Genomic DNA, 15,068 nt, shown 5'->3' on the forward strand with positions numbered 1-15,068 from the left:
TACTTGCATGTTCGTTACTACTTTGTTGCCCATTATTTGCACGCTCGTAACTACTTTGTTGCCCAATATTTGCACGTTCGTAACTACTTTGTTGCCCATTATTTGCACGTTCGTAACTACTTTGTTGCCTACTACTTGCATGTTCGTAACTACTTTGTTGCCCATTACTTGCACGTTCGTAACTACTTTGTTGCCCATTATTTGCACGTTCGTTACTACTTTGTTGCCCTTTACTTGTACGTTCGTAACTCCTTTGTTGCTCATTATTTGCATGTTCGTTACTACTTTGTTGCCCATTATTTGCACGTTCGTAACTCCTTTGTTGCCCATTATTTGCATGTTCGTAACTGCTTTGTTGCCCATTATTTGCATGTTCGTAACTGCTTTGTTGCCCATTATTTGCACGCTCGTAACTACTTTGTTGCCCATTATTTGCACGTTCGTTGCTACGTTGTTGCCCATGCTTTACTGCATTGTTGTCCACTGCATAAATTTGCATCGTCGTTTTGTTGACCATTATTTTTCTATCAGCATTGCACAGTCTGTAACTTTTTAAGATTGCATGAAATCCGTGTTTGTCGACTGGGGGGCGACTGACGGAATCGGGTTGTCAGGCTCGTTGACTTGGTGCCCAAATGCGCAGATCAATGCTCATAATGTCTATCACGGGATTGTCTTGTCCCGACTGGGTTCTTTACAGACCGCCACTATATAGCTGGAATATTGCTGAGTGCAGCGTTAAACAACAAACAAACTATGAGTATCTGCAAGGACGTCAAAGGGAACATTATTTCCGAGCCCCACACCTATTATTAGTATAGTACAGCTACTTGAGACATATTGCCAACATTTTGTAAGTGTATATTTATCAGTTTAAAGGGGTATATCTGACAACACGACGCCTTTCAATTTATGAACAACGCACACGTTTAATACAAAATTGTTTAATACATTACATAGCACACATTAGGATCTGCCTTTTCATCCGATGTTCATACCTTGATGAGCAATCTTCATAATCTGTAACAGTAATATGTTTTAGAAATATATTTGTCACCTCAACCGGACTTGGAAATGAAGATTGTTGAAAAACATTTAAAGATTTTAAAGATCTGCTATCAAAGAGACGAGGTATGGTTGGCTTACGGCCCGATTTGAAATTACACATTTTGAAACAACAGAAATATTTAAAATGTTGTCATGAATATCATCATTATTTTCCAAATGGCTTTCATGTTGTTTAATTGTAATCCGAAACATGACAGTATTGCAAGGATCACTATCTAAACTGACGTACAAAAGAAAGTACACATCTGATGCTTTGGTAAAATGTTTTCCTAAAAACAGCGTAATATTTAGAAAAGTGTTTTGATTGTGACTCACGAGTCACAAACATTGTGTACGTGTTGCAATAATATCATAGATATCGTAGCCACTTGGAACATGGCTAGCAAAATATTTACTTTTTTAATAGTTTTTCAAAACACCAGGTGTGTAACTTTCTTTTGTACATCAGAATAGTTCTCATCAATATGAACACATCTGTTACCATACGAGTCAAGACAGTTTCTAACAACTAGGCTGATTTTGTTAAGGCTTCAGATATTGGTATAACAGGCAAAGCATGTCTCCACCCTCTGTCCTGACGTATATTGTCACAGCTTACCTCTCCGTAACGATTGATAAACTGCTGCTCCGTCACGGAGTTGTTACCTGTAAAGTGAATACATGGGCATTAAGATGCGTAACAGTTCCAGTTTAATCAGGAGCATATTTAATCATCATATTTAAAATAATAGTAACAGTTTATTCTCTCAAGTTCACTGGAAATGGAGTCCATTCTGTTCAGTTTCCTTTCAAAGTTTCATATACAATGTATTGTAATCTTTTCAATTTTCTGTTTGTTGTTCAACATCTCACTGGGGCTGTGGTCAGACGCTCGTCAAGCCGAAGACCCGGCTTCGATTCCCCACAGGGGCACAATGTGTGAAGGTCATATCTGGTGTCCCCCGCCGCTAAAAGCGGCGTAAAGTAATATTCACTCTCTCACCGTCTCTTTCAGTATATTTCAGCCATGTGAAAGTGGCCTGTAATTATTCATCTTTTAAAGATGGATTATGGTCATCATCATCATCATCATCATCATCATCATCATCATCATCGTCGTCGTCGTCGTCCGTCATCATCATCATCATCGTCATCGTTATCATCGACAGCATCATCATCATCATCACCATCATCATCATCGACAGCATCATCGACAGCATCATCATCATCGACAGCATGGTGCCCATCGTTGTATTACCACTTGTACTGCCCTGACTACCAATACAGCTGATGCAGCTGGTGTCCAATGTCCTGGTACCTGCTAGGGGTGGCTATTGAGGGGGAAACAACTATTGCGATAGCGATAGTCTGTTGCGACCAACTATTTCAATACTATTGCAATAGTTGTTTTGCAAATAGTTTCATATCCCAAATGAATGTATAGTTTATATGAAATAAAAACAAGTTGAAGAAGTTTCAGTCTCTTTTTATAACTGACAAGAAACTTAAAACCCAGATCAAGTAAACAATTAAAACAAACTCAACGAAGCTGCATGTCTGCACTCAAACATTAAAAAAATCCAAAACAACATAAATATTTAATAAAATTTTGCGCTGCTCATTTATCAACGGAAGTCAATTACTAAACTATCGTTAGCCATACATACTATCGATGCATCGATAGTTTTTCGTTTCTACCATCGATTAATTGCTATCGGAGACTCACCAATTGCAATCCATCGATAGTACGATGCATTGTTACAGTCCTAGTAACTGCATATATTTCGCTTATGGTGTTATAAATTCCATATACATGCTTCCAACATAGATAGCAGAGACGATTATACAACTTACGGTAGACGTCGAATGTTTTGTAGAGGTCTCTGATGTCTACTATGGTGAGCACGCCATCTTTGTCTTCGTCGATGACATTGAACTCATTCCTCGCCATCATTTTGTCCATTCCGGTTGAGTTGACGAATTCGTCTAAGGTGATGCGCCCGTTGCCTGGATGACGATAGCAAATAAATAAACCCGGTGTGAAATCCACGTTGGAATAGATCCCCATCATACTGGGTCACAAATAATCATCACAAATACTGTCATAACTGCTACTGTTCATCATTGAATTTTGACTACCGTTGTAATTGTATTGCCATTGTATTTTGTACTGTAAGTTTTTTTTACTTTCCAGTAAGCTGTATTGATTTGAAAATCTAGTTCATATTCTAATGCAATTGTTAATTGCATATCATTTCCTTGTTGTTTATGGGAGGTGGGGTAGCCTAGTGGTTAAAGTGTTCGCTCGTGAAGCAAAAGGCCCAGGTTCGATTCACCACATGGGTACAATGTGTGAAGCCCATTTCTGGTGTCCCTCGCCGATATTGCTGGCATATTGCTTAGAGCGGTGGAAAACTTATTGTTTGTTGGAGTCATTCTGTGTTGATTTCTGGGTATACTTGATTCAATTTGGTCGACACTTAACAAAATACATATCAGCTGTGGGGAGCTTCCATTACCTAGGTTATCATACTTAGCGTAGTAGACTTCGAGCTCGTCCAGAGTGATGGAGCTGTCGTTGTTGGCGTCTAGGAGCTCAAAGGCTGCATGGTGGCTCACCATCATGAACTCGTACATCAGGCCAGACCTGCAACATGAGTTCAATAGACCTGCAACATGAGTTCAATAGACCTGCAACATGAGTTCAACAGACCTGCAACATCAGACAGTTCATCAGGCCAGACCTACAACATGAGTTCAATAGACCTGCAACATGAGTTCAGTAGACCTGCAACATCAGACAGTTCATCAGGCCAGACCTGCAACATGAGTTCAATAGACCTGCAACATCAGACAGTTCATCAGGCTAGACCTGCAGTGGGAACATTCTACCGCTCTACCTCTGCTATTTAAGTAGACAGTGTGTTAGATATGATACTCAACCCATGATTGGTGTGCAACATGGTAGTTTGGGCGTCAGCCAACACCGACGTTAAAACCAGGACGAGAAGCACACGCATCTTTCCTGATCTGCAAATATAGGAAAACAACCATTTGGTTTAATAAAACATACGTGGGAGATACAAGTAAACTGTTGAGAATGTAATGTACATTAAAAATAGATTGGGGCTCATTTTTTACTTCACAGAATGATTTGGTACACCATACGTTTATCAGATTTTTTAGAAACATGTACAAACTCGAATGTTCATGTATGTAAACCAGTATCAACTGATGAAAAGTTGGACAGAAGATTTGGAGTGGTTTAGGAACTTGTCACAATAATATGTTCGATATTGAACCGAATTTTGCAAATCAGAGTTTGATGAAAACTGAATGAAGAAGGCTGTACGCCACCTTCAGCAATATCCCGGCAATATCACGGCGGGGGACACCAGAAATGGGCTTCACACATTGCACCTACGTGGGGAATCGAACCTGGGTCTTCGGCGTTACGAGTGAAAGCACCACTAGGCTACCCCACCGCCATGGGCTGGTCATTCAGCTTATCTACTGAGCTGGCTGGTCGGGCAATACCGAGCAAGTAATGACACATGAATACATGCACAAGTGAGTCGGGTTTTATGCAATGTCCCAGCAATATCACGGCGGGGGACGACAGAAATGGGCTTCACGCATCTTACACATTTGGGGAATCGAACCTGAATTTTCACCGTGACGAGCGAACACTTTAACCACTACCCTCCTCTTCAGAAAAGCCGTGAAAATACATTCCTGACAAAAGGCAGGGTAAGACGAGGTGAACTGATTAGTTGTGCTTCATGATATGTAAGCGGGAGGTGAGGTCATTTCACCTTTAGCGTCTGGTCATAGGTTTAACACATATACAATTACAGGGGTTGCAGCTAAAACACGCCTGGACTTAAAACGGTTACAGTGCGATCCTTCTCAGATACCATACCACAGTTTAACATAGACAACCTTCTCACAGTATACTAGCCACGACTTACTGTTCCTTTGTTTGACAGTCCGTTTGATTTCATTTGAGACCGATGAATTGCTCACTAGCACAAATCTAATCATTGCTACAAAACCAAATTTTGCACAGTCACGTGAAATCGACAGACCAACTCTGTTGATTTGTTTCATAATGTTGGACACCCGAATAAAAAAGTTGTTTTACAAGCGATCATTATGTTGTTGTCACTTTTCGCTATTTTTTACGAGGGGGGACCACTTGCTTGTAGAACAGCCAGGTAATCAGCAAGCGTATGTAGTGAAATTTCAATTTCACACGTGCAACTCGCACACTTGGCTGTTTACCAAACGACTATTATTTTCTTGTCACTTTTCGCTATTCTTTTACGAGGGGGGACCACATGCTTGTAGAACAGCCAGGTAATCAACAAGGGTGTGTAGTGAAATTTCAATTACACACGTGCAACACACTTGGCTGTTCTACCAGCAAGTGGTCCCCCCTCGTTAAAATAGCGAAAAGTGACAACAACATGAAGAGCGTTTGTTAAACAACTTTTTCATTCGGGTTTGCCAAAATTATGAGACAAATCATCAGAGGTTGTCTGTCGATTTCATGTGACTTCCACTTATTACATTTTGTGTTAGTAAGCAATTCATCTGTCTCAAATGAAATCAAACGGACTGTAGTTCTAACCGCCATAAAGCACACTGAAGTGAAATTATGTTTTCCAATATTTTCAGAAACAAATTCGATTTAAAATAATCCCAAATATCAAAGGTATGTTACAACTGGAAGAAATATTATAAAATGTACTTACCAGTACCACAGATAGAGAAGTATGCGGTGGGCTGTTGGTAGAGTAGCTAATTATATCTGACGACGTGTTCGTGAACCTTATGATAAGAAGGGTGAGATTTGTCTAACTCACACTCAAGAAAAACCGAAAATTATCAGTTGAAACAAATGACCCATACATATTTCTCACTTAATAAAAGCCAGCCACCCGGAGCATTGAAGACTGGTTACTTTGGACGACTATGTGAGGTGTGTGACTGTGTCCATTGTTACGTGTGTACCCGTGAAGATCAGGGTTGGAATTGATCTTCAGTAACCCAACCCATGCTTGTCGTAAGAGGCGACTAACGGGATCGGGTGGTCAGGCGTAGATCGATACTCATGCTTTTGATCAATGGATTGTATGTTCCAGACTCGATTATTTACAGACCGCCAACATATACCTGCAATATTGCGGCGTTTAACAACAACCAACCAACCAATGTTACGTGTGTATAGGGAAAGTGATACTGTATTGTCCTACATCTGACGTATTTTGACGTGGTACTAAAAATGGTAAATTGAAGTAAGGATATAATTATGTGAGTGAGTTTAGTTTTACGCCGCACTCAGCAATATTCCAGCTATATGGCGGCGGTCTGTAAATAATCGACTCTGGACCAGACCGTCCAGTGATCAACAGCATGAGCATCGATCTGCGCAATTGGGAACCGATGACATGTGTCAACCAAGCCAGCGAGCCTGACCACCTGATCCCGTTAGTCGTCTACAGTGGATTACTGTAGATCAATTCTAACCCGGATCTTCACAAGGTCTATATAATTGTGTAAATCTAAAGGTTAGTGGTAGTCCGCGTTTTCTTCAAAGTTAACTTTACAGGTAAATCCAATGTTCAACTGAACGATTATCGTAGAGGGGAGCTGTTTTTCGTATCAACAGCATAACTCCTAATTTATTCAGTATTATAGTGTACCAGTACATTGCTGACCTAAAATTACATATTTGGCTTTAATTTCAAAGGCAACAAATTCATAGGAGGCAAGGTTTATTTTTGGTGCTAGAGCTTTTATTTCGTACTTCTATTTATACACTGCAAAGAAAGGACTGATGTCTACAATTTTCACAGAAACTATTGCCTACTTATGTAAGCATGCAGGGATAAAAGGGACTGTGAATGGTGCTATCTGCTTCCGCTTTTATGTCTTCTTCTTCATCTCCGTTTCCACTCCTCTTCTTCTTCTCTTCGTCTTCTTCTCCTGTTTTCTTGGTTACATGGTGATGAGGCATAAGTGAACACTACTTCACTAAGTATTAATCAGAATTTTCAAAATGGATAATGAATTGCACATGAAGCATTTGTTTTTTATTATTGTGCAAAGGTTTATATTCTGGGGGAATAGCAATCCACATGTGAATATTTTTGCTTAGTACGAGTACTTTGAGTAGTTACACTGGGTTTCACTAAACGCAATTTTTATTGGTAACGCTAACAGTAGATATGACGCATGATAGTTACATGTCCTTCGCCAGGTGTGCGTTACTATAAACCTGAAAGATAAGCGTCTGAAGACCAATCCCATGTCTAAAAGCATGACACGAGACGCTGATAAGATATACATCGACGAAAGTAAGACTTCACTGAGAACTTATGTATGTTTCCTATAATAAGTGCCCTTGCCTCAGTAGACAAGACTTTCACTGACCTTAAAGATAAGTGCATAGGTGCCATCGACCTCTGTCACAAAGGTCAAGATTAGATGAAACAGGGTAGAGGTTAAAGCATACATGCTGTTGCGTACAAGCGGACGTCGACGGGCGTGTGATACGCAATAGCGCGATCGAGACAAAATACTGACACTCTTCCGTGAATCAGACTCCAACGTCCGAGTTCATCTGTATCAGCACAAAATCCACAGAAAGCCATAATCAGCAATGGACCCAGACTTTTAACCGCTTGACTGACTGACTGAGTTTGGTTTTACGCCGCTTTTAGCAATATTCTAGCAACATCACGGCGGGGGACATCAGAAATGGGCTTCACACATTGTGCCCATGTGGGGATTCGAACCCTGGTCTTCGGCTTGACGAGCCAACGCTTTAACCATTAGGCTACCCCACCGCCCCTTTAACCGCTTGAACACGTCTGGGACATAATAGGGTGGTCATGTGCATCAACAAGCTGTTGACTTCGGTAGTGCGCTTCATGAGGAGTGGGACAGACTCCTCCATATTTCCACTGGGAAATTCATACCCAGTTTATTTCGTCACATAAATGAATGTTAGAGAAATCGTGTGCGTATTGCGTACTATATTCTGTCTTTTAAATCTTATCAATATCGTCCTTCTGTCGGTGGTTATGATACCTACGACCCGTGAAGATCCGGGGTAGAATAGGTCTTAAGCAACCCATTCTTGTCATAAAAGGCGACTTTGCTTGTCGTAAAAGGCGACTAACGGGATCGGATGGTCAGGCTCGCTGACTTGGTTGACACATGTCATCGGTTCCCAATTGCGCAGATCGATACTGATGCTTTTGATCACTCGATTGTCTGGTCCAAACTCGATAATTTACAGACCGCCACCATATAGTTGGAATATTGCTGACTGCGGCGTAAAACTAAATTCACTCACTCACTATGATACCTTCTGCCGTACGTCATGAACCAGTCAGGGTGATTGTTTATTGTGTCCTAGGGATCTGTATTTAGAATAACATTTTTGAGGGAAGGGGGTTTGTGTGCTCTCTGCTAGGCTAAACAGACTTATTTTTTGCTTCAAATTCACATTTGACTTAAGGGGTATATATATATATATGTATATATCTCTCCACATTATAACAGTTTTGCATTATTACATAATTTATAGCAGGAGTTTACCTCGACTCACAAACAAGTGTCCTTGATGGAGAAGTGTACGTTTGGATAATTTCTTTATAGCCTGGAATCTGCTGATAGCTGGATTGTCTGGTCTAAACTCGATAATTTACAGACCGCCGCCATATAGTTGGAATATTGCTGAGTGCGGCGTAAAACTAAATTCACTCACTCACTATGATACCTACTGCCATACGTCATGAACTTCTTCCTAATTTGTTAAATTCTGAAATTTTGAAGTATTTGCGATTACCCCCATACGTTTTTTAAGAGTATTTCGATATAACATGATAAATCACTCTACTAGACTCGATTGTTTACAGACCGCCGTCAAACTTAAGGTGCTAAAACCAAACTCACTCACTCACTTACAACAATAGGTATTTCGGGATTTTTCAAAGTATTGTCTTTCGATAAGAACACACCCACATTATGATTGTCACGTGTTCGCGGTACCTGCGTGTGATTCATTTCCGGTGGGGATGTCATATGGCGAGAGGTACTTTCTTCTTATGCTAATTATTCAAAAACATCAAATAGCTGCAAAGTTGCTGATGCAGCGTTATCAAATATTCAATCACTCACTGTTGACATATAAACATAAAATGGTATCCATCTTCAATATAATTACAAAGGTTTAAAGAAACAGAAATCTCTGGATCTTTCATTATTATGAATGTAACTGCCTTCTCTTAAACGGAAACTATTACATGTAAACTTTAAAACATATATCTTCATATCATGAACTGTGAAATGGCACTGGTTATATAATGTTCTGATTTCAACATGGATTTGATTTTTCACTTACAACAATAGGTATTTCGGGATTTTTCAAAGTACAATGTATTGTCTTTCGAAAAGAACACACCCACACCCACAAAAGACTTGCCCAACCTTTTTAGCAACAATCATGTGTAAGCCAGGGCTTTTTTATAATGGTAGCTACGCCACTGGGCCTAGAAGTTCGAGGCTCTCTTAGCGCTAAGATAGTCGTAAGTTAATGTTAATGAATGGCACTTACGACTATCTTAGCGCTAAGAGAGCTTCGAAAATCTAGGTCCTTGTATAAATTGGCATTCGGACGATGTCACGTGTTCAGATTTCTTACCACCATGTTGTGCTGGTGGACAAGAATGGAATGTCGTCGTATCCTATTTTCGTAAGTCGACGCTCATGATATCAATCACTGGAGTGACCATCCTGCATCATTTAACGCCCACATTCTTATAACTGGAATATTCCTGAGAGCGTTGTAAGCATCATACTAACAGAAACGAAACACTTGACCCTCGATCCCATTGAATACACCTGCTGTCTATTACCCTAATGAACACATACCTAGCAAATTTGGTGGTTGCACGCAAAAAGTTTCACAGCCGCTGACACAGAGGGTGTTGGTTATGGTTCGTTGTTCTGTTCTAATGTTTCAGCTATTTTTATGTGTAACTGATAATGCGACAAGCATACGCCGAACTAGACTGTAGATCGTGATCGAGCGATGTCTTCTATGCATTCGGCCATTTACATCTTACGCCTACAGGTGGACAATGGACACGACACAGCTTAGACATGTTTGTGTTTGCCAGAAGAAAAAATAACAACATACTGTTGCTAATGTGTTTATTTACCAACAGGAGGCCCGGTTTGTTGCATGGCGAAGATCTGGGAAAAGAAAAAAATGATTGAAATTAATAGCTTGTGTTGAAATTGCGCTTACAAATACAGAATACCTGACTTTGCATGTTGAAGGATCAGAAAAATAACGTGTCATGGGTGGAAATGATTAGATACCTGTCTTTTGGTATGGTGCGTGCGTGTGTGCGTGCGTGTGTGTGTGTGCGTATGATTCAGTCTTTATGTATTTCTCGTGATTGACGTTTCTATAAGATGACGTCGCGAAACGCTGTAACTTCAATTAAGGGCGTTATATACAGTATAGTACGTTATAGAACTATTTGCGGCGGTGAGTTAGCCTAATGGATAAAGCACCCGCTCGTCACGCTGAAGACCCAGGTTCGATTCTCCACACGGGTACAGCGTGTCAAACCCATTCCTGGTGTCCCCGCTGTTATATTGCTCGATTATTGCTAAAAGCGGTGTGAAACCATACTTTTCTCTACTCGTTGCACAGGGTACGAACAAATTATATTTTTTTTAATCTTGTGTTATGAAATTGTTGGTACAAAGACCTCAAAATTGTAAATATGGACTGTTCTAGCTTAAACACAATGAATTGTTTCGTTTGTCACTTCTGTTTTAAAAAGGTCCAAATGCCTCCTTGTTCGGAGCGCAAGGATGACCTACCCTCTTGTACTCGGTGATGAATTCCGCTCGGCTGACCTCGCCATCACCTGAAAAGATGATGACAAGGGTTTGTTTGGCTTTTCTATTTCTAAACCTGATTCTGTGGGGACGGCAGGGTAACTTAACGGTTAAAGCCTCCCTCCCCTCGCATCTCATGACAAGTATGGGTTGATGAAGATCTGTTCACCGTGAGGGCACGTGTTCACAGTAAAGGTCAAGGTTCATTACCGTTGGTGTCCAACACGGTGAGGACGCTGTTTAATTCGGCCCCCTGGAGGTCATCGTCCTTGTCGGCGTCGAAAGGCTGGAAAACCTTTTCAGCAAAGGCTTTCGTCACATTATTAACACTCATATACTCGGCCAATTCCAGCTTGCCATCCTCTGAAATTAAAAGACATATTCCATTTAATGATATTCAATAACAAAAAATATAACTATCTGAAGCTAAGCTGTGAGTGTATGCAATTTAGTTCATACATACACCCGTTATTAAAATTCACTATCCTTTTTTTACAATGGTGGCTTGTCGTTTTCTAAATCTGATATCAGTGATTTCGACTTGGTATCGTTTCTGTTGCCCGTTAGTTTAAGTCTTCAAAGAATTTCTGAACGAAACCTACTGTTGAGATCAAGTCGGGCAAAAATCTTCCTAAACTCGGACACATCCAGAATGCCATTATCATCGGCATCGATGTTGTCGAAAGCTTCCTTGAGACCTGTCGCCAAATCCGGTGCATATCTAAAAGAAATGAAACAGTAAACAGCTTAATTAGCATTTCGACACCTTCATGGACAGTAAACAACACTTTTAGAATACTGACACCTACATGCTAAAGTAAACAGCATAATTAGCGTATCGACACCTTCATGGACAGTAAACAACACTTTTAGAATACTGACACCTACATGGGCAGTAAACAACACTTTTACGCTGACACCTACATGGGCAGTAAACAACACTTTTAGAATACTGACACCTTCATGGACAGTAAACAACACTTTTACGCTGACACCTTCATGGACAGTAAACAACACTTTTAGAATACTGACACCTACATGGGCAGTAAACAACAATTTTACGCTGACACCTGTACAAGCTGCAGTGAACAACAGTAACAGATATCGACACAAACAAACAAACATAGATTTCTATGTGAAACATCCTTTCATGTCCGTTTGATTTCAGTCATACTCCTTTGGAATTAAGCCATTTCGACGCGCATCAATTTATTCATGTGCTTAGGGTATATCGTCGAAATGCCCATACCATTCTAAATAATATGAGAACTATAATTAAAATTATTTGTAATTATATCAAATATTACTGTTCCAGATAATGAGGATTGCTCATCAAGGCATGAACATCGGATGAAAATGCTTCTGCTTAGGGTATATCGTCGATATGTCCTATCGGCGTACCATTCTAAATGATACTACAGCCAACTGCGAAGTAACGAAGATGGATATCACGAGTATTTGCCAACATAGATCAAATCCCAAGTTGGTGTTGAACTTTAATGTTAACAGAGTGAGTGAGTACGGTTTTACGCCGCTGTTATCACCGCCCCTAATGCTAAAAGAAATACCAAATATATTTATGACGTACAACGATCTGGTGGTGTGTCTTTGGAGTTCGATATATCCAGAGTTACTTTGCTCAGAATTGTTTACACTTGATAGTCGACCATAAACGTTGATCCTCTATACTATTAAGTTTGTTTTGTTAAGAAATAAGAACAAGTGCAAGCTCTACACACAAATCCTTTGTATAGAAATATTATATGTATAAAAATGTCTCAACATGTTTTGTGATCGACAAATTGTTAAAGAAATTACCAGTGGCTTTTCTTCTAGAAATATTCGACAGAATGAGTTTAATCCAGGAACGTCAAAAATACGTTTCGCCGCAACTGAAATGTGCTTTGCTTTTGTAAATCTAATTAATGTCTGGTTATCGATATATATCATAGAGATCGATCATCGTTTAATGAATATCGATCGATTATCGATAAATATCGGAGAAATATTTATGAACAAAGCGACGGAAATTTTTAATAAATCAATACATGTCACACCAGTGGTGAATGTCGACATATTAAGCCATGGATTGTCAACAAAAACGCCGTCCTCAACATACTTAAGGAGCAGTCTATGAATATAGACTTAACTTTGTGTATTTTCTGTGTAAACTTAAACATTATTTCATCACAATAATTCATTTACGATATTTTCGATTACACAGTTTCCTTATCGCTAATCGTCAATAATAATTCCCATCGACGATATTTCCAATTATCGATTTTTAGCCAGTTCTAGTCTTCTCACACAACAGGAACTTACGTTGGGGTGGTTGTGGCGCTTAGAGCACCGTAAGCGAAAGTCAGCACAAGAAGGCAAATCATCCTGGAAATCAAAGAAATGCAAAGTAAACAAAACGAATGTTCTCTGAAACACAATCAAATGTATCTAAAGAAAAGATGACCTTTTTCAAAAGTTTGATATTTTTAGGATAACAAATACCTGTATACACGTTGTGTTAGTTTGAACACTATTTCAGTGACGTAATGGATCGTCAGTTTGACGTTTGAGGAAGGTTAACAGCTATTGTAAATCTCCCTATATGTTGAAGACAAACATTGAGTGAGTGAGTATAGTTTTACGCCTTTTAGCAATATTCCAGCTATATGGCGGCGGTCTGTAAATAATCGAGTCTGGATCAGACAATCCAGTGATCAACAGCATGAGCATCGATCTACGCAACTGTGATACGATGACTCGTGTCAACCAAGTCAGCGAGGCTGACCACCCGATCCAGTTAGTCGCCTCTTACCACAAGAATAGGGCCGTTGAGGATGGATTCTAACGCGGATCTTTACGGGTGACAATCCTTGAAACAACAGGGGAGAAATTCAAGGATTCGAACCTACGATCATTGAATTCTGGCACGCTAAAGGGAAATAACTTCGCATGACGCATTGGCCGCTCTTTCCCTCGTATACAGTATATGTAAAGCTGCTTACAGAACGCAAGCGCTGACGTAAGTTTGTATGTTTATCTTCAAAAACTGTGTTCCACGTGATATATAGCTCGTGTGAGATCTAACAGTAAATGTTGTACAATACCCTGACAAAGCTATGACGTCTTGAACTTGATGACGTCACAATGCTATGACATCGCTGTACTGCAAGTCTAATGGTCGTACCGTGTTCAGAGATGTACATTTTTCATTTAAAACTAAAGAGTGAATTTTGATGATAAATAGAATCTCGCCCTGTGTCTTCTGATATCAAATATATCAAAACTCGTTGATAAAAGTAAAAATATCCTCGGCAAGCCTCAGATAACAAACTCGTGGCGACATAGTTGATACCAAGACACTCGGGTGAGATTCTCTATATGTTGATGTTAACACATCGATGCAAATTTGGTATTTGGTAAAATCGAAGTATCAGTTCAGTTATAATTAAGTATTATCACCTTTGTTGCAAGTAATCTACTTAACAGGTTACATCACGAAAGCTCCATATCCACTAAATATAGTCAAAAGAACATTGGGATCATGTACTAAATGTGCAATGTTAAAATTATTGTTATCATTCTGCAGATGAATGGCAGGACTATTTTGCCAAAAAGCCAAGTGCCCGAACAATAAACAACATACAATCATACCGAGACATAATGATAACCTTTGTATTTTTAGAAATTGAAAACACTGTTAAACATTAAAACACCTGTGACCGTTTCTCTGGATATGAGCATGCTGTCAATATGACTTACCCGAGTAACGTGCAACAGAACTGCAGCAAGAACAACGAAATGCAGGTGCTCTTATTGACTATCCCAAAGACGAACCTGCCATGTGACCATGATAAGATGAACCAATCTTAGAAGAGACAAGCTGGCATCTCCCATAAGCATACTTTGCACAAGTGATCCTTATCGGAGTATCCGAAGAATATATTACAACATATATACAGGTATTTACCTCGAGAGTTGTGCAAATATTAACGCCGTATTGGTGTAGTGATAAATATGGATCTTAATTTAATAATTATATAATGGTTGAAATGCTTGCCATGCTTTCTTCTCTGTGTCTGAAGAAATGGTAT

At 39.6% G+C, this 15,068-nt stretch overlaps 2 protein-coding genes across 3 annotated transcripts; both read right to left on the reverse strand.

Moving 5' to 3' along the window:
• Positions 1-909: 909 nt before the first annotated feature.
• Positions 910-5,875, reverse strand: LOC124272861. 2 transcript variants are annotated; one of them, XM_046708084.1, is made up of 6 exons: positions 5,805-5,875; positions 3,991-4,077; positions 3,567-3,694; positions 2,902-3,054; positions 1,667-1,713; positions 910-1,020 (listed from the first exon to the last, which is right to left on the reverse strand). In XM_046708084.1, the coding sequence occupies exons 2-6, from the start codon at positions 4,065-4,067 to the stop codon at positions 982-984; spliced, it is 444 nt and encodes a 147-aa protein (XP_046564040.1). In that variant the 5' UTR covers positions 4,068-4,077; positions 5,805-5,875; the 3' UTR covers positions 910-981. The 2 variants fall into 2 exon arrangements, with proteins under 2 accessions (XP_046564040.1, XP_046564041.1); XM_046708085.1 differs by lacking the exon at positions 5,805-5,875 and adding an exon at positions 4,965-4,974.
• A 4,386-nt stretch (positions 5,876-10,261) lies between these two features.
• Positions 10,262-14,852, reverse strand: LOC124272856 (centrin-2-like). The gene is made up of 6 exons (XM_046708082.1): positions 14,737-14,852; positions 13,300-13,362; positions 11,580-11,698; positions 11,188-11,340; positions 10,960-11,006; positions 10,262-10,317 (listed from the first exon to the last, which is right to left on the reverse strand). Exons 2-6 carry the CDS (start codon positions 13,359-13,361, stop codon positions 10,276-10,278), a joined length of 423 nt encoding a protein of 140 aa, XP_046564038.1. The 5' UTR covers position 13,362; positions 14,737-14,852; the 3' UTR covers positions 10,262-10,275.
• Between the last annotated feature and the right edge of the window lie 216 nt (positions 14,853-15,068).

Source organism: Haliotis rubra, unplaced genomic scaffold (assembly GCF_003918875.1).
Source record: "Haliotis rubra isolate DU_JTF1 unplaced genomic scaffold, ASM391887v1 Scf1739, whole genome shotgun sequence".
Classification (NCBI taxonomy): Eukaryota; Metazoa; Mollusca; class Gastropoda; order Lepetellida; family Haliotidae; genus Haliotis; species Haliotis rubra.